The sequence below is a fragment of the Nelusetta ayraudi genome, unplaced genomic scaffold (assembly GCF_046127955.1).
Source record: "Nelusetta ayraudi isolate G7.1 ecotype Tasmania unplaced genomic scaffold, CSIRO-AGI_Nayr_v1 ptg000182l, whole genome shotgun sequence".
NCBI lineage: Eukaryota > Metazoa > Chordata > Actinopteri > Tetraodontiformes > Monacanthidae > Nelusetta > Nelusetta ayraudi.
Window position 1 is genome coordinate 436,802 of NW_027466231.1, and position 17,740 is coordinate 454,541.

At 50.1% G+C, this 17,740-nt stretch overlaps 2 protein-coding genes across 2 annotated transcripts in view; one reads left to right on the plus strand and one right to left on the minus strand.

Moving 5' to 3' along the window:
- gap43 (growth associated protein 43) overlaps positions 1-17,740 on the minus strand; it is a 252,280-nt gene that overhangs the window by 41,717 nt on the left and 192,823 nt on the right. The gene's annotated exons all lie outside the window — the stretch shown is intronic.
- The window catches only part of lsamp (limbic system associated membrane protein), a 182,593-nt gene continuing 177,681 nt past the window's right edge, over positions 12,829-17,740 (plus strand). The window contains exon 1 of the mRNA XM_076015227.1: positions 12,829-13,155. Coding sequence (XP_075871342.1) covers positions 13,089-13,155 — 67 coding nt within the window. The 5' untranslated portion in view covers positions 12,829-13,088. The remainder of the gene's footprint in view (positions 13,156-17,740) is intronic.

The following is a 17,740-nucleotide window of genomic DNA, read 5'->3' on the forward strand; positions in this document are numbered from 1 at the left end:
AGCAGGTGGTCGGACTGCATTGGGTTCTTTCTGGAGCAGCAGGTGGTCAGACTGCAAACAGGTCGCTCCTCGTGTTTCCCACACCCTCAGAGCTGAGCTCTTTCTCCAGAGAGGCTGTCAACAGGAGCTCATGCAACTTCTCCCGAGGCTCCCAGAGGAGAAACAATGTTCCGCTGGCCAACGTGGATCAGAACCTCATCTTTCACCCGGAACAGTACCAGCTGATTCTGCGCCATGATTCTACTCTGCTGTGTGGTTCTGTGGAACGCCGCTCGACGGCGCCTCGACTTGCATTTCGGGAAACGTAAACAAGCGCTCCTCTCATCCACCCACTCGCAAACTTTACCTCCGCCGTCTCCCGTCCACGCAACAGCACGAGAGCGGCGCTAAGCTCCCGGCAAACCCGGCGCCGACGGTGCAGCGCCGTTGCAGCGCTGCTTGAAAATAAATACCGAATAAGAGGCCCGCCGCAAAGCGACAGGAAACACCTGTGGAAACACATTCCCGTCTTCCAACATCCTCCTCGTGCACGTGCGTGCCGTCCCTCACCTGCAGCTGCAAGCACGCTCTCCACACCAATCAGCGCTCACGCACGTACGCTCCTCCTGATATTCAACGCAAGCAACGTCAGCGGCGGCGGCGGCGGCTCTGCCCTTACCTCGGCTCGCCCGCAGATCCCTTGCAGGTTGGCCTGAACATACCGGCAGGCAGCGGACGGTGCAGCACTCGCAGAGGACCAGCTGTCAGTGGAGGAGAGGAGCTTGGCAATGAGAGAGCGAGAGGAGAAGGGGAGAGAGAGGGAGAGAGAGAAGGGGAGAGAGAGGGAGAGAGAGAGAGAGAGAGAGAGAGAGAGAGAGAGAGAAGGGGAGAGAGAGCGAGAGAGAAGGGGAGCGAGAGAGAAGGGAGAGAGACGGAGAGAGAGAGAGAGAAGGGGAGAGAGAGAGAAGGAGAGAGAGAGAGAGAGAGAAGGGGAGAGAGAGCGAGAGAGACGGAGAGGGAGAGAGAGAGAGAGGTGGGGGAGAGAGAGGGAGGCAAAGCAGGGACAGAGAGCCGGTGCATTGGGGGAGGGGAGGTATAGCAATAAAGCACGGGGGGAAATTATGAGATTAGAGACAGTCAGGAAATGTCTTTGAAAAATGTGACGCTGTTACCATGGAGAGGTCCTCCTGAAGATTGTCTTGAAAAGCAACCTGTGTCAGAGTGTTGGATTATAGCAGCGAGTCAATAAGAAAGCAGGGTGGAAGTGGAGGCGGAGCACCCTGACAGCAGACTACCTTCGCAGGTGTCACACCGCCATCCATCATCTTTATGTGCTGCAGCAGCAACTGTGAAGAAGGGAAATACGAGCCTTCAGGATGCTAACAAGGTCCAGAGTGGAAAGTGATGTGATCCTGGTCAAAGCTGAAAACACTGCCCTTATGTACGTTTAAATAAAGTCTACACTGGCAGTACAATAACAGCCGTGTGGGTTTCCTCCTGTTAGAACGGCTCTCATACTGTATATAAGAGTCTCCACAGATCAATACTGGTCCCATTGCTCCCAGTGAGCCACCCCCTTGCACCAGGATACTTCTAAGGAAGCCTGGTGTGGACAGCAGAGTGTTTGGTGTTCAGGCTGAACGCTAGGGGGCGTCCTCAAATAAGCCTTCAGCGCATTTCCTGGTTGCGTCACCGCCGCTCCCTCCTGCTGGCCAACCCCGGAAGTGACGTTTTCATAGCATCAAGCTAACCATTGGTTCGCCAGCTAACGGAGGCGTTGGATGTTCAAATCAGTAAAAACCCTGCGTTAAAAACTGTATATTTGATGTGAAATTTCAATACTTCAATTTATACGTGGTGTCTTTGCCAGTAGATGGCGCTAATTTCAGCTGACTTCCCAGGATCCCAGGATGATTTGCAGCAGCACGCAAAGCATCCTGGGATACAGAAGGAGGTGAAGGATAGTAGCGGTGCAGCCTTGGAATGGGCTAACAGTAGGACGCATTCCCAGTACGCATTGGGAGCATCCTCAGGACTTTTGGGAAGTGGGAGGAGCTTTCACGCAGTGCTATGACGCAACCTCCTCTCAAATGCAGCCTTGGAAGGACGCAGAGCCTGAATTGAGACACAGCCAGGGTCACCGTAGTTCACTGGCAGGCTCGGGAGGGGCGAGGGTCCAGAAGCGAAAGTGAGCGCTGCAATCCCGAATGTAACCACTTGATGTCGCTGTTTCTTCTGAAAAACAAATCTCCAAATATTCCACACTGGACCTTGAAGCCAAAGTAGGAGAGAGAAAGTCCAGAAGATTAGGATTAGGATTATTGAAGCTAAAGTGCAAAATGTTCCCAATCCAGACCAGTCCCAGACATTAATGGTCCACTTGCAACAACACACAAGGTTTGTTTGCTGTGTCTCTCTCAGTCGGAGGCAGACGTTGCTCCCTTTTGATTGGTCAGCGCAGTGATCACTGCGTGCCATTGACGCGGCTGCTACAGGAAGTAAAACTGAATAGTTAGAAGTATTTCCTCAGTCGACAAACACAGTGAAAGAACACAGTGGGATCATGACTGCCAATTATTCAGCCAAGTGAACGGCACCATTGAAGCACACACACACACACACACACACACACACACACAGAGAGAGAGAGAGAGAGAGAGAGAGAGAGAGAGAGAGCAGAAAAAGCCAATCCTTCAGTTGTGTTTTGGACGGGAAAAGGAACCATTAGCAAGCAGAAACTATTTGTTATTGATTGTGTTTGCGGCCTGTGGCTAGAACAACACAACACAGACGCACAATAATCCCACTGAGAGCGACAACAGAGGGAGGAGGGAGAGAAAGGTGGCAGTTTTAATTAAATTGTTCCCTCTTATAGATGGAGGCAGACAGACAGCACTAAGCCCGCAGGTGTGTCCATGTCTCCGTGGGGTGTGTGTGTGTGTGTGTGTGTGTGTGTGAGGCGGGTTGGGGGGTGGACTGGAATGAAAGCCACAGCCAAAGATCAGAGACCCGCCTTTCATTTGTTTGTTCTGTTTGGTGGCTGAGTCTCTCCTCCTCTAATCTCTGGGCAGTTTACGGCTCAGGGCGTCTCTGTCACTTCTAATTGGTTCTGCTGGTTGGTTGGTTGGTTGGTTGGGAACTGGTTGCCGTGGAAACTGGTGGAGGAAGTGCTACTTGGAGTGGATCTGGTTTGGGTGGAGTTAATGTGCTTGGTTGCAACACTGAGACAGCCAGTGAAACAAGTGACGGTTGTGAAATCATCATCGTCTTTCAAACAGACACACAAACAAACAAACAAACAAACACACAACAGAAACTGACCCTCAGCCAACTGCGACTGCAACTGTCACAGAGCAGGAGGGTTGTTGGTTCCAATCCACCATGCAGTCTCTGTCATGTGCTGTGGGTGCCTTGAAAAGTGTGGTGTGAACAACAACAACAACAACAACAACAACAACAACAACAACATGCTTGGAAATGTATTTGAATAATGATGGCAATAAGCTCCGCCTTGAGGATGAGGCTTGGACAGATAACAGTGATATAAGTCACGGTGTTGGAAGAGAGAGCCTCTGTAATTACTGTAGTTCTGTAGTTTTGTTTTTTTTTATAGCAGATTTTGATTGACTGAAGTTATTATTGTTGCAAAGGAAGTTCAGGCTGTTGGAAAGAGGTTTTTATTAATAAAAAAAAAAAAAACTACAAAGAGCGCTCCTGCTAGTTGTACTTGAAATGATCCAATTACAGGAAGTTTTGTTTGCTGCATTTTTAATATGAAAGTTGCCTCTTTCAAGGGTTGACACGCGCAGCGGGCTTGTCACCACTACTAATGTGAGCAGTCGGAGCCAACAACTGGGAAGAGGCAGGAGGTGTTGAAGGTCTCGTGGACTGTTCACTCTTTGGCCACTTGGGGGCAGCAGAGGCTTCTGATCTGCACCAACGGCGGAGCAGGCAGGCAGGGCAGAGAGCGACGCCGACTTCATTTACAGTCTGTGCGCTGCTGCGTGAGTTGAGCTTTTCAAAATAAGAGCAGAAAGGACGGAAGTGCGGTGAATAGAGAGAGAGAGCGAGAGTGGCAGTGCAAGGGCACAGTGGAGGAGGAGGAGACACGGAGGGAAAGAACAGATGGTGAAGGTGAGAGCTGAGAGTGATGAGAGGGAAGGTGTCAGACAGGAGTCGAGCTGATGGACAGACAAGTGTGTGTGTGTGTGTGTGTGTGTGTGGAGGGGGGGGGGTAGGACAAAGTCAAGATAAGGAGGGACTGGAATATATATATATATAAATATATAACTATAACTATATAAATGTGGAGCTCCACTCGAAATCTGCGCCTCCTCCACCTCCTGCACCCCCTGCACCTCCTGCACCTCCTGCACCTCCTGCACCCCCTGCACCTCCTGCACCTCCTCCACCTCCTGCATCTGCTGCACCTCCTGCACCTCCTGCACTTCCTGCACCCCCCGCACCTCCTGCACCTCCCGCACCTCCTGCGCCTCCTGCACCTCCTGCAGCCTGGATGCTCTTGCTTTGGATTGGTTGAACTCAGCCCTGTCAGTGATCCTGGATGCATGAATGCAAGTTTCCTGTTGGTGAGATGTTTGCTGGTGAGATGTTTGCTGGTGAGATGTTGCCCATGATGTCGTTCAGGTCTGTGTGCGTGTAAGTCAGCTGCAAATGATCGGCACAGGGAGTGTGTGTGTGTGTGATGCGGGTTCAGAGGGAAGGTTGCAGTGGTTTGGCTCTGGCTCCTCCTCCAAACGCTGGTCAGGGAGGAGACGTGACTGCAGCCTGGCAGTGAGAGAGGGAAAGCAAAGTGTCACAACAGAGGAGAGGAGCAGAACAGGAAGATAATCTGCCTTCAAGGTGAAACGCAGCAGGACACCGACACAGAGTGGAGGTGTGAGCTGCTCCTGAGGTGCTGTGGAGCAGAATGACTGCCCCTGGAGGACGGTGTCAGCGTCTGGCCTGGCCCAGACCAGCGGCAGAATGCCAGGCCGTGATACTGCATGTTTTATTCAGACGGACCTTTGCTGGGCCGGAATCACTCGCGCCTTGTATTTACACTCTGACATCCTGCCTGGGCTCCTGGCACCAGGCTCAGCAGCGCAGTGCTCAGTGGTATTACCAGCAGTATTGAAGCCAATCAATACAATGCGTCCACAGAGCAATTTGATGGCCAAGAGTTACAGGTGACCGCCAGGACCTTCTGGCAAGCCGTAAAGACATTTCAGTCTCTCCAGTCACACCAGAGCTCAGCTGGCAGCCAGAGGAGGATTTCCAACACACACACACACACACACACACACACACACACACACACACACACACACACACACAGAGGTGCATTCATATAATGACTTGATTTCAACCGTAAGCAGTTTCATTCAATCAATGCACGTCGTCTGGGATTTGCACAAGCAACTGATTAATATTGTGGCCTGGTTCCCTGCACTGCACTGCACTGCACTGCACTGCACTGCACTGCACTGCACTGCATGGTGTGCGATGGTTCTTCTCCTCGGTGTGGAAAAAGTGAATTCATTGTGAGCTGTGTTTCCATGACAGTTTCAGGCAAAAGTCAAAGCGTCATTTCAAAAATTTCAACAAATTACAATTTGCAGCTGTTTCCATTGAATGGTGTGAAGATCATAAACTGTAATTCTGCTCAATAAAATCTGCATTTCCGTGTTGTTTGCTGTCCAGAATGGTTTTCTATTTTTTTTTCCTCCTCCGTCCAATCATAACGCGCCATTTTCCCCCCACCACTGTGTATGAATTATAAAGTATAAAACACACTTCACACTGATTTATCTTTGTATTGTCCTGATGTTTATTTTGCTGTGTTTAAATGGCTGAGATGCGTTCTTTTACTCACCTGACTCCAGTCCAGTTTCCTGACAGACGACTCCAGCGCTGTTTATGTAATAAATCTATAAAGTTATAGGAAGCTATGATGAAACGTCTTCTTCCGAAGCCCGCAGGAGCAAAGTTGAGGGTGGGCGGATTCCTCCTCCTCCTCTGCCTGTTGACATCCTTCACATCCTTCCTCTCTTCTTCTTTCTTCCAAATGATATTTTGCGTTACAAGCCCACATTATTCAAATGCATCCATAAATATTTATGATGACAAATGAGGGAGGCCAGATGCGGTTTTCCTTCTGCCGCAGCAAAGGAAGAAATAGCAGAAGATTTCTCAATGATTTCATTTCATTATTTCTTTATTTCTTTATAATGGTGCACTGTTCTCACACACACACACACACACACACACACACACACACACACACACACACACACACACACACACACACACACACACACACACACACAGCTGTTGTCAAAGCCCAGTGATTACAGTTAGTTTGAGCAGCAGCAGCAGCATAGTGAAGCTTGATGTTACTGCTTCACTGGATGTTTTCTCTCCAGCAGACTGGAGGAGGAGTGGAGGAGCAGGAGGAGGAGTGGAGGAGGAGCAGTGGTGGAAGAGGAGTGGAAGATTCCTTCCTTTCTTTCAATCAGCTGCTTCTATTGGCTTTGTCCTCTGTCGGTGTCAATGATCGGATGTCAGTGGTTCTCAACTGGTGGAGTCTCAGGACCTCATCATGAGGCCGCTGCTCCACTTCCTATCACGTCCAGCCAATAAATGAAGTGACAGAAGCTCCAAAAAGCAGCAGAAGAAGAGACTACCAGAGGTGAGAACTGCGAGAGGCCTCAGTGAAACACCTGACCAGGTGCTTCACTGAGGTGAACGCTTGAACAGGTGAACGCCATCAGGGAGGGGAGGGCCAATCACAAATGATGGGGAAAATACAAGGGAAGGACAAGCTGCTGACGGACGAGGGGAATAGGGTTTCAAAATAAAACAGGAAGTGACGAGACCACGAAGGGGGAACAAAACTACACACACAACATTTGGTCGCCACACAAGACCTCAATGCAATGCAATGTAATGTAATGTAATGCAATGTAATGAGAAGACACTCAAATAAAACCCCTGTTGAGAAAGAAACAGAGCTTTTACTCCTCCTAAAAGCTGCGTTTGACATTCAAACATTTTCTGATGCTGTTTGGTGTGTGTGTGTGTGTGTGTGTGTGTGTGTGTGTGTGTGTGTGTGTGTGTGTGTGTGTGTGTGTGTGTGTGTGTGCGCATGTTCACTACTTTTACTTTACATTTTTACTCTACTCTGGTTTTGAAGGAGTAAATTGTCTCCTGCATGAGAAAGATATTACAATATTTCACTGCAACAGCACTGATTTAATCATTCTGATTTGATTTGAGTTTTGATTTTTGAATTTTGAACATCATCATTGCTGTTATCGGTGTATCGGTCCTTTGCTGGGTTAGGGTCCTTGCGTTTGTCAAACCCTTGTTCTCAGTGTATGCAGCAGGGGGCACTGCTGTTCTCTCAGAAGCAGCAGAGACTCTGCTGATTGTCGGATCTCACCGAGATTCAGATTTCAGGATCATTTCTGCATCTTGACCGATGAGAAAACACTGCAATCTTTCAACTCGGTGCTCAGGAAACTTCATATAATGGCAGTGAGTACGTACAGACAACTTTCCAGAGTTCCGGCTGTCAGGGAGCTCTGCTATTAACCACACTGGTTCAAGCTGCAAAGCCACAATGCAGACCGGCAGGTGGCGCTAACAACCTATAACCTACTGCTGGGATCCGCTGCTGCTTTTTAGAAACTGCACTCATTAAACGTATGGAACGGCCCAAAGCAGAGGCTGCAGCAATAAGACAGTGATGTAAACTACAGCTTTCTAAATGGACACACCTCCATCCTTCCGTCTCCTGCACCTGCTGCACCTGCTGCACGTGCTGCCTCAGGGTGCGCTGCTCCGCTCTGCTGCAGCCTCTTCCAGCGGCCACTGGGTGGAGGCACGGTGACCTCCACCACACAGAACGGCCTCAGGAGACCCTGAACCTTCCTGCTGTGAGGTGACAGTGCTAAGCTAACAGCTGCTCGAACAACAAACAAACAAACAAACAAACAAACAAGCAAACACAACCAGAGCCGGACTGGAGCCATCGTGACCAATAGGAAACTTGCACTTTGTCTGCAACGTTGCGTCCGTGGTGATGCAGTGGACTTTGAGAAGATACCCATCATGCACCTGGGTGCCGTGGTCCTGCACTGAGCAGCGCTGCAGAGCGATGGAGGGAGGAGGAATGAAGAGATAGAGTTTGACCTCCCGCCAGGTTCACCTTTGCTTCTCTTCATCGTCGCCTCTTCCTCCTGCAGCGGCAGTAAACAGCACAGACATCCAACTGGAGCCCTGCAAAGAGAGAGGCTTCCAGTTATTCATGCTGGTTTGATGATGATGATGATGATGATGATGATGATGCAACAGTGGCCTTTATGCACTGACTCTCATATTCTGCCATTTTCGACAAAAGCCTTCATATTAAAAGTGCGCCGTGGTTTTTCTTTCAAACGCTCAGAAGAATTCCGAGCTTCGTAGGGTTTGGAAGCCGATGTCCAGCGTGATTGTTGCTTTTCAGCTCTCGGCTAACATCGCCGCTGACTACAGACGGCGGCACAAAGCAGTCAGTTCAACACCTGATGTGGACCTGCTGCGCTGCTGAGGTTCCGACTGAGCTGCTGTCAGTGAGGAACCAGCCGTCAGTCATTTCTATCTGAGCCGGCGCCACTCGCACGCCAGGTCACCCTCCTCCCTTTGCTTGAGCATCTCCGATCGTCACCACAAGAAGACACACCCCCAAAAACAGTCCGGTCCAGTCATCAGGCGCCATCTTGGCCCTTTTGGTGCCGCTGAGTAACAAAAGGTTTGAGTGTGAACTCTGAAAGACACAATGATGTGTGTGACTATCGTCCTAATGACCTCCACGTCACACTGCTGCAAGCCTCTCCACGTGACCTCTGAAATAAACACATGACCAAGCAGCTGAAGCTGCAAAGACAAGAAGGAACCTTTCGACTGTGGATGAAGCCGCAGTGGTGCCGGTGTGTGGCTTCTTCTCTCCTTTCAGACTGCACAGTGCATTCAGCCAACTCAGGGCTTTGATACAACGGAGCAACAGAAAACCTCAGCGCCAGCGTTGGAGTGTTTGAACGTTAAACGCCCGACCCTGCTTCCATGGCCTGAGGTGCAGTTCTACATACAGGCACCAGGGCGGAGTGGGGGCAACTTGTTCTTGTGACAAGGTCCACTTGGCCGACTTCAACCCGCCGACCATCGGATGCCCGGGATGAGCGAGAGCCTTGACAGGCAGTTCTACCCTAACCCTGCAGTGGAACAGAGAACATCAGGGGCTCAGCGTTCCATCAGCGTTCCCACTCCCACCTGCAGTCATCGACTTTGGGTCCCCACCTAAAGACTCAGGTCACATTCCAAGAGTTGCTCCCCCAGAGTGAGGGGCTGAGGCGTTGCTACGACGCTCCAGTGTCTCCCAGTGGTGCCACTGGATCACTGCTAAAGCTTCACGGTGTCTGGACCGCTGCCAGTTGATGAACCAATCGTACCATCGCCGTTCATTATGCCGAGAACATCTGGGCTCAAATGAATTCTTCCCTTTGCATTTTGCAGCAGGACCCACTTCAGTCCCAGTGCAGCTGCTGCATCTGCAGCTGGACTCATCCTGGCCACATGAAGGAACCTGGATACTCATTGACATGATGGGAATGCTACTGATCAGTCAAGCTGCTGGAGGATTTCTGTTGCAATGCATTGGAACCAAACATGGTTTTAGTTCTTGATTCTGAGTATTTTTTTAGTTTTAATTCAGTGAATAACCTTCAGGTTTAAAGTTTGCACATTAGACAACGGAGTCTTCAATTCTGGTTACATAGAAAAAAACCAAAAAGAAGAAATGAATCGCAGAGAACTAAATGTTACTCTGGACTTTAATTGCATCCTGCTGCTGACTAAACACCAGGGAGTTTTCTTCTGGAAGCCCTGAGAAAAGACAACAGCACCGCCCACACAATGAAGAGTGGGATTTGTTGCAGCGCTGATCAGAACTGACTTTACCATTCAGGTTATTGTGTGTGTGTGTGTGTGTGTGGGTGGGTTGTTGTTGCAGCTGTAGTCTTCCAGACGGACAGACGGGAGGGAGGGAGGGAGGTGAGGGGATGATTGACAGCTAGTTAACAGGGAGAAGCAGCTTCCTGCCAGGATTGAAGCTCTCAGCCATCAAACCAGAGAGAAAGCTTGGCAACAGTCTGCTGCTTGATTCCCCTCAGAGCTTCACGGGCGTCTCCATCGTGTGTGTGTGTGTGTGTGTGTGTGTGTGTGTGTGTGTGTGTGTGTGTGTGTGAAATGAATGCATGGACGTTTGAAACTACAGCCACGGGGTTTTCCACTCTTAATGTCAAGTATTGAACGAGCCTTTGCTGGAGAATATTCACATTGAATGAGTTTCAGCTGAAATTAAAGACAAACCTCCAGGAGCTCCTCCAGTGTGTTGGAGAGCATCACATGGCAGTGTGATGTCACAACATTCATACTAACACTGCATCGTGTAGTTGGTGAGGTCTTTCTTCACGTCCTGTCCACTCTGGACGGCCGGGATTTACCGGGAAGCTCCGCCCCCACAAACTGCACAAATCACTTCCAAAAACCACGCCTCCTGCAGTCATTTAACTGCTGATCTCAGAGCTGCTCTGGGACATCTCCACTGCATTCCAACCACGTTCTAAACCCTGCAACCTTCACCCCGACACACTGAGGCTGCACCTCCGTCCTCCACCGCTCCTCTGCACAGCCGCTGAGGTCAAAACCAAAGAAAAGAGAAGCAATCGCTTTTTTTATTTATTTATTTTTTGCCAGATCTTTGCCAAACTGATTTTTTTTTTTAAAATTTATTCTTCAAAATGTTCCCCCCAAATCCTCCAGGGGGCTCCGAACTTCTCCACTACACTGCAAAAGCATTTAAAACTTGCCAAGTAGTCAAACTACATCAGCATTCTGAATATAATAATAATAATAATAATAATAATAATAATAATAATAATAATAATAATAATAATAATAATAATAGTAATAGTAATAATAATAATAATAATAATAATAGTAATAATGATAATGATAATAATAATAATAATAATAATAATAATAATAGTAATAATAATAATAATAATAATAATAATAATAATAATAATAATAACTGGGATATTATCCAATATATTGGTCAATATGATTCCCACCTCATCAACCCAGCAGGCAGGAGACAGTCGCCACATACACTTCCTGCTTTTCCATCACACTTGTTGACGTTCAGCCTCTGCTTCCACCTGTGTGTGCATTGTGCAGACAGGACAGAATTGTTGCTGCGCCGTCTGTGCAGGTTTCTCTGCCACGCAGGTGTTGCAGTAGTTTTGTGGGTCCGGCCGTTCCGAGGATTCTGCTTTTTGCTTGACGCGCTGATGTTTTTCACCCCCTTGTGGAGCTCCCACTCAGTGCATGTTGCGGTGGGTGACTCTGTGCACAGTTTTATTCTGGAGCTCAGCTTTCAACTCGGAGGGATGCGCACGAGCCGAGGCGCCACCCAGAGTCTCTGTGGATCACCGCGGTCTGAAGACAACAGGCTCCTCCTCCCTGCTGGTGTCCGTGGTGTCTGTTTACATCTTAAACTCGTCTAAACTCACTTTTCACTCTCTCTCGCGCGGTCACAGAATTCTCCTCCGCTGCTCGTGGTTAATTGGCGCAGATCAACCAGCGATGAGATCACTGATGAGAAACAGGGATGGCGTGAAATCCTGTAAGTGTTCCAAGCCAAAGGTTCATCAGGACCAGCAGCTAATTACATGCTGACTTATGACTCTGCTATTGCCTATTAGTTTCTATTAGAGCAGGGATTCAGCTCTGCTAGTGGCTCTGTCTGTCTGTCTTTCTTTCTCCCCGTGGCTTTGGAAAAATACATCAGAAGCACTTCATTTCATTTTTTTTGGCTACTTTTTAATATGTAGTTGTCAATTTTGATAGATTATGGCGGTCCTGTAGTAACAATAATAATAATAATGATAAAAATGTGAAACTTCCTTCAGCCCGACACTGCATCAGCTTTACACTGTCTTACCTCTGCTGTCACTGCAGCGCTGAGGTGTCTGGGTTGGGTTGACTGTGGAACCAGCTTGGAAGGTCCTCCTGTTGAGAGTGAATGTAGGGGCTTCCTCTGCTGCTACACTGAACAGACAGACGCTGTTGCACAGACTGCACTTCTGCACCTGACTGGCTCACCTGGGTCAAGACAACATTTTACATCAAACAGAATCCTTATGGAAAATGTACAAGTACTCACAATCCAATCTAGATGAGGTGAAAAGCAAAGCCACTGCATGAATCTTTTGAAATGTAACATGGTTGCCACCCGTCCCGTTTCCCCCAGAATTGTTCTCTTTTTTCACCTCCTGTCCCAGAAAAAATAAAATCTCTCCCGGGACAAAATTTGTCCCGTTTCTTTTTAGGGAAAATGACAAAAACAAACTGATACGGGATGAAATTACAACCATGGAGGAGATGCAGCTGTTTGATGGCTGACTGACTATTAATCTATTAATATCATTTCTTCACACACACACACACACACACACACACACACACACACACACACACACACACACACACACACACACACACACACACACAGCTATTTATTTCAATGACATCATTAGTCTTTCATTTTGGCATCACATCATTTGGATCCAAAAGAGCCACCGACTCTTTTCAGTGAACCGAGCCAAAAGAACCGGTTCTCTGAAAAAGAGCCGGAATTGCCGTCACTACCACCCCGCCCCCCCAGATCCCCGCCGCTAGGGGCCGCTAGAGTCCGCGTGGTTCGCACCAGGTGGAGCAGCAGCAGTAGCAGCAGCAGCAGCAGCAGCAGTCACACAGCCAGCCAGCCAGCCAGTCAGTCAGTCAGTCAGTCAGTCAGCGAGTCTCTCCGGCTCTTCTTCCCCCCAGCAGCAGAGCTTCAGTCCGGGGTTTGTTCGCCTCGCAGCGGCCCGACCTCCGCAGAGTAGCCGCTGGAGACGCAGCTTCTGCGGGGAAGATCCGCTTCAGCTGACCGAGAGGAGAAGCCACACACACACAGAGACACACACACACACACATACACGGAGAGACAGAGAGACACACACAGCATGATGTTTTCCTTCTGGATACAAACCTTGTGGCTGTCCGGCGTCGCGCTCCTCTTCGGATTTCAAGGTAAGCGACGCCTTCATGTGATGCTGCTCGAGCGCCTTCGCCATCCTAGAGAAAAAAATAATAATCACCAACAAGCAAGCGGAGAGCTGACAGTTGCTAGGGCTGTGCCGTGTGTGTGTGTCGTGTGTGTGTGTGTGTGTGTGCGTGTGTGTGTGTGTGTGTGTGTGTGTGTGTGTGTGTGTGTGTGTGTGTGACTATGTGACGTGAATTCCGCTCCTGACTCGAAGCTGCGGGGCGCTGCGGGACTGGCGCTGTTTAGCGGAGCTATTGGATGCCAGCTACTGCTGCCTGCCTGCTGCAACATGTGTGTGTGTGTGTGTGTGTGTGTGTGTGTGTGTGTGTGTGTGTGTGTGTGTGTGTGTGTGTGTGTGTGTGTGTGTGACTGATGCTCGACATGAGAGGACCAGGCATCATTTAACTGAGATCTCCAGTGCGGGTTGATAGCACCTCTCTCTCTCTCTCTCTCTCTCACACACACACACACACACACACACACACACACACACACACACACACACCCTGCGACAGGAATCTCTCACTGACACTTGGATCCCTGTTATTGAGTCCTCCTCACCCACAAACTTCAACGGTAGCTGCTCCCCTGGTGGTTGTGATGACGTGTCGACTGCTGCTGCTGCTGCTGCTGCTGCTGCTGCTGCTGCTGGCCAGCCAACCACCCACCCCTGTTGTGGACAAACTGCTGTGACGGCTCCAGCTGAGCGTCTCCCACTGTGTGTCTGAGCTCCAGCAGCTTCCTGCTCTTTGCTCCGCAGTGGAATCCAACTCTGCCGCTGCCACTGCAGGGTGCGGAGAGCAGCGCACTCCTGCCCAGCTGCAGCGTGCATGCTGCTGTTGGCCTTCAGTTTGACGATGACTTGGTAGCGATAATAATAAGGACCGGTAGAAGCCAAGGAAATAAATGCTATCAATGCTAATGGATGCAGCGTCCAGTGGTGCTCCCAACTGTTGGACTGGTGGGGGCCACAGTGGGTTGTACAGTGTGCCGGGGGTGGGGTGGCGGAGCAGCAACAGATGGATGGAGTGTTTTGGCGAGCCACCTCGTAGGAGGAACCACTCTGTCCTGGAGAAAACATGATGCTAGCTCTGAAAACGCTGCAAACGCGCGGAGGAGATGCAGCTGTTTCACGACCGGCCGACCGTTGAAATCGTTTCTCGCAGTCCCGGCGGCCCGGAGAGGCCAACAGCTTCACTGGCCTCCTGTTCCAGATCATTGCGACAGGAGGTCAACGCTCAGCGCTCCACACAGACGGAAGGTTGAAGTGCGACGGTACAGCCCGTACAGTTTCAGTGTTAGCACTGCTTTCTGAAAGACATGCACAGAGCAGACGCAACACACGCACAACTGCTAGGCACGCACGCACGCACGCACTCCTTTGCACTGCTGCAGCTGTGCAGCTGTGACGAGTGTGTAGCGCTGAGTTGACTTTGTCGCTCCACTAATGAGCTGCGGGGGGGCCGGCGGGGGGGGGCAAGAGGCTCAGACGAGTGTTCAGTCGCAGGCGGTGGATGATACTTGAATGCGACTGTAGGACAGCCGTGTCAGGGATTAATTCTTCAACAGCAGTGTACCTGTCGGAATGAAGCGCTCATTGCGAGTGGACGCGTGTGAACGTGTTTGAGGAGCGAGCGCTCTAATCCTGTAATCCCGGGACGCTCTCACCTCGGCTGTTCATCGACTCTCCGGTCCACAAACATCCACCGCTGGCCGGGTTTGCTCAGTGTTGTGCACAACCGCACCGCACACCGCCGTGCACTCTGTGCTGTTTGACAAACAGCGCGCACACGCACGCACGCACACGCACACACACACACACACACACACACACACACACACACACACACACACACACACGCACACACACACACCGGCCAGTTTCAAGCTACACACACTTTCTACACTGACGACAACTCGCGCTGAGCGGCTTGTGTTGTAGAGCCGATGGTGGTTCTGAGGCTCCTCCCCTTTGTGCAAAGCCGGGCCGGGTTCTGGTGTCAGACGGCGAGACGTGTCGTTCCTCACGACGTGTGTTCAGGGAACGCTGTACGTACCTCGTCAAAGCAGCCGACGGTCCAAGTTGTTGCCTTTTGTTTTCAGCTCAACATTGTTCAGCACACAGCAGGCAGGCAGGCTTCTGTCACAGGGCTTTCATTGATCGTGACAACTCTTGTACAGCCATTGTGCATCAAATTGTGCATTTTCACATTCATTTGAATATCAAGTAAGAAACCAACTCACGTTGCAACGACTCAGTGTTTGGTAAACTGTCCGTTACCATAGACGGATCTGTCTGAACCCTCGTTCCAAAGGCTCTAGTTAGTGAGTCAGCTAGTTAGTGAGTCAGTTAGTTAGTGAGTTAGCTAGTGAGTCAGTTAGTTAGTGAGTCAGTTAGTTAGCTAGCTAGTGAGTTAGCTAGTTAGTGAGTCAGTCAGTCAGTCAGTTAGTAGTGAGTGAGTGAGTTAGTTAGTGAGTCAGTCAGTTAGTTAGTGAGTCAGTCAGTTAGCTAGTGAGTCAGTCAGTCAGTCAGTCAGTTAGTGAGTCAGTGAGTGAGTGAGTGAGTCACTCAGTCAGTCAGTTAGTGAGTTAGTTAGGGGAACTGTCCATTGGTCCAGCCGCCCATCAGCAAAAAAAAAAAAAAAAACACACAACAAAAATGAATACAAATAACAAACAACTGCCTCAAGTGACCAGAAGCCAATGTTGAACATCAAGCAGGCTGTGTGTACATGCAGTACACAGTAAAGTACACACTCTGTAGCCCGCAGGCTGAGTGGATACTCCAGCTCAATAAGCTGTGGCCAGCAGTGTTGCATTCATCCAGAATGTGTGGGCGTCTCTGTGGAGTGCGCTACTGCAAAGCCCACTGTGCAACCGCATCAGACCTGATGTGAGACCGGTGGTGCTGAGCATCCCGGGTCACCGCCTACCCAGAACCCATTGCACGAGGCCCGTTTGAAGTTCACCTCGAGTCATTTTCCTTCTTGTGTCCGGGCGTTATCGAGAGAAATCAGCTGATGGAATTTACATCCACTGAACAGAGGACAGACTGTGTGCTGCGTGATGCAGCTGTGCAGACTGGAGAGCCGACCTGGGAACACAAAGGTACGGTCGAGGGCCACGTAGAGATTCACCAAGGCCGACCCAAGCCGTCTGCTGGAGGGGCCTTCGGAAAAAGACACATCGTTACCTGTAAAGCAGCAGCAGCAGCAGCAGTGTTTAAAGGCAAAACATAATGATGGAGTTGCAAAGCTGGCCACATGGTTGTTGCCATGGCAACATCACTCATCCCACTCTGTCACTCGGAGGGGTGCAAAGTTCTGGCAGGAGTCAGGAGACGTGGACAACAGCGAGCACGCCGTGGACCTGGTCCAGACAGTAGGCTGAAGCATCTGTCTGTCTGTCTGTCTGTCTGTCTGTCTGTCTGTCTGTCTGTCTGTCTGTGCTTGGATACAGTACCTGCATTGACAGAAGAAAGAAAAACAAGCTATAAAAGTGAAAACTACAGTCCAGAATTTAAAGGAAGGGAATGGGTTGTGTGGTCCAGAGCTCCTTGCTGAACAGCACCAGAAGTCCAGAACCTGTGCAGCGGGCCCGGTGTTTGACCGGGGGGGGGGGGGGGGGGCTGCCTTGGAAATGTCTGGGCACCGTGGAATGACATCTTTGTCCTGGAGGACGGCCAAGACTCAGCCAGCAGCTTTGGTTCACTGCTCACCGCTGTTTACTGTGCAGCAGTGGAGGCCTCTGGAGCTGGCAGCCAGGGGGCGCCACTGCACACCTGAGCCGCCTGAGTCCCCGAAGCCTTCTGGAAACTAGTGTGACCTGCGCACACACACACACACACACACACACACACACACACACACACACACACACACACACACACACGCACACACACACACTTGAACAATTTATCATACTTGGTTGCTCGTTCATAACAAAAGCAAAAGCATGAACAGTATTGAAGTCGACAATGCGTGTAGTTGACAACTACCATCTCCCTCTGTGGCGGTGTTTCATCTCTGGCGTTGCACAGATCACCTTGTACTTCCCAGTTTGCAGCTGATGACTGCGACTGCTCCGGTGCTTCTCCCTTTAGTGCACCGAGGAGCGTCTGTTAAGATACACACATGAAGGAAATTGTCGGTGCACACAGCGGTCACTGCAGGAACTTCAGACGTTTTGTTTTGAATTGGAGACGACAAAAATCACTCTCGACTTAAGAGCAAAGGTCAAAGGTCGTATCAAGCTAATAGGGGACTCCTTGTGCTTGGCCGCACATTACGACTCTTGTCTACTGTGTGACGAACAGGCAGACCTGGTGAAACTATCGCTGGACCAGTGAGGCAGAGTCCTCCTCCAGATGTCAGTGCGCTGGTTTCAGAATTAAATCCCCTCCTCTCGTGGCCCGGAGGTGAAACACTCCCTGAATGCGCAGATCAAGCAGCTACAAAGTCAGCTTGATGCAGCGTGTGATGCACGGCCGTCACCGCGGAACGCACTGCAGTCGGAGCGCTCGGAATACCGGGAGCTCGACGGAACTCGCGGTTCTCCCGCAGTAACTTTGGC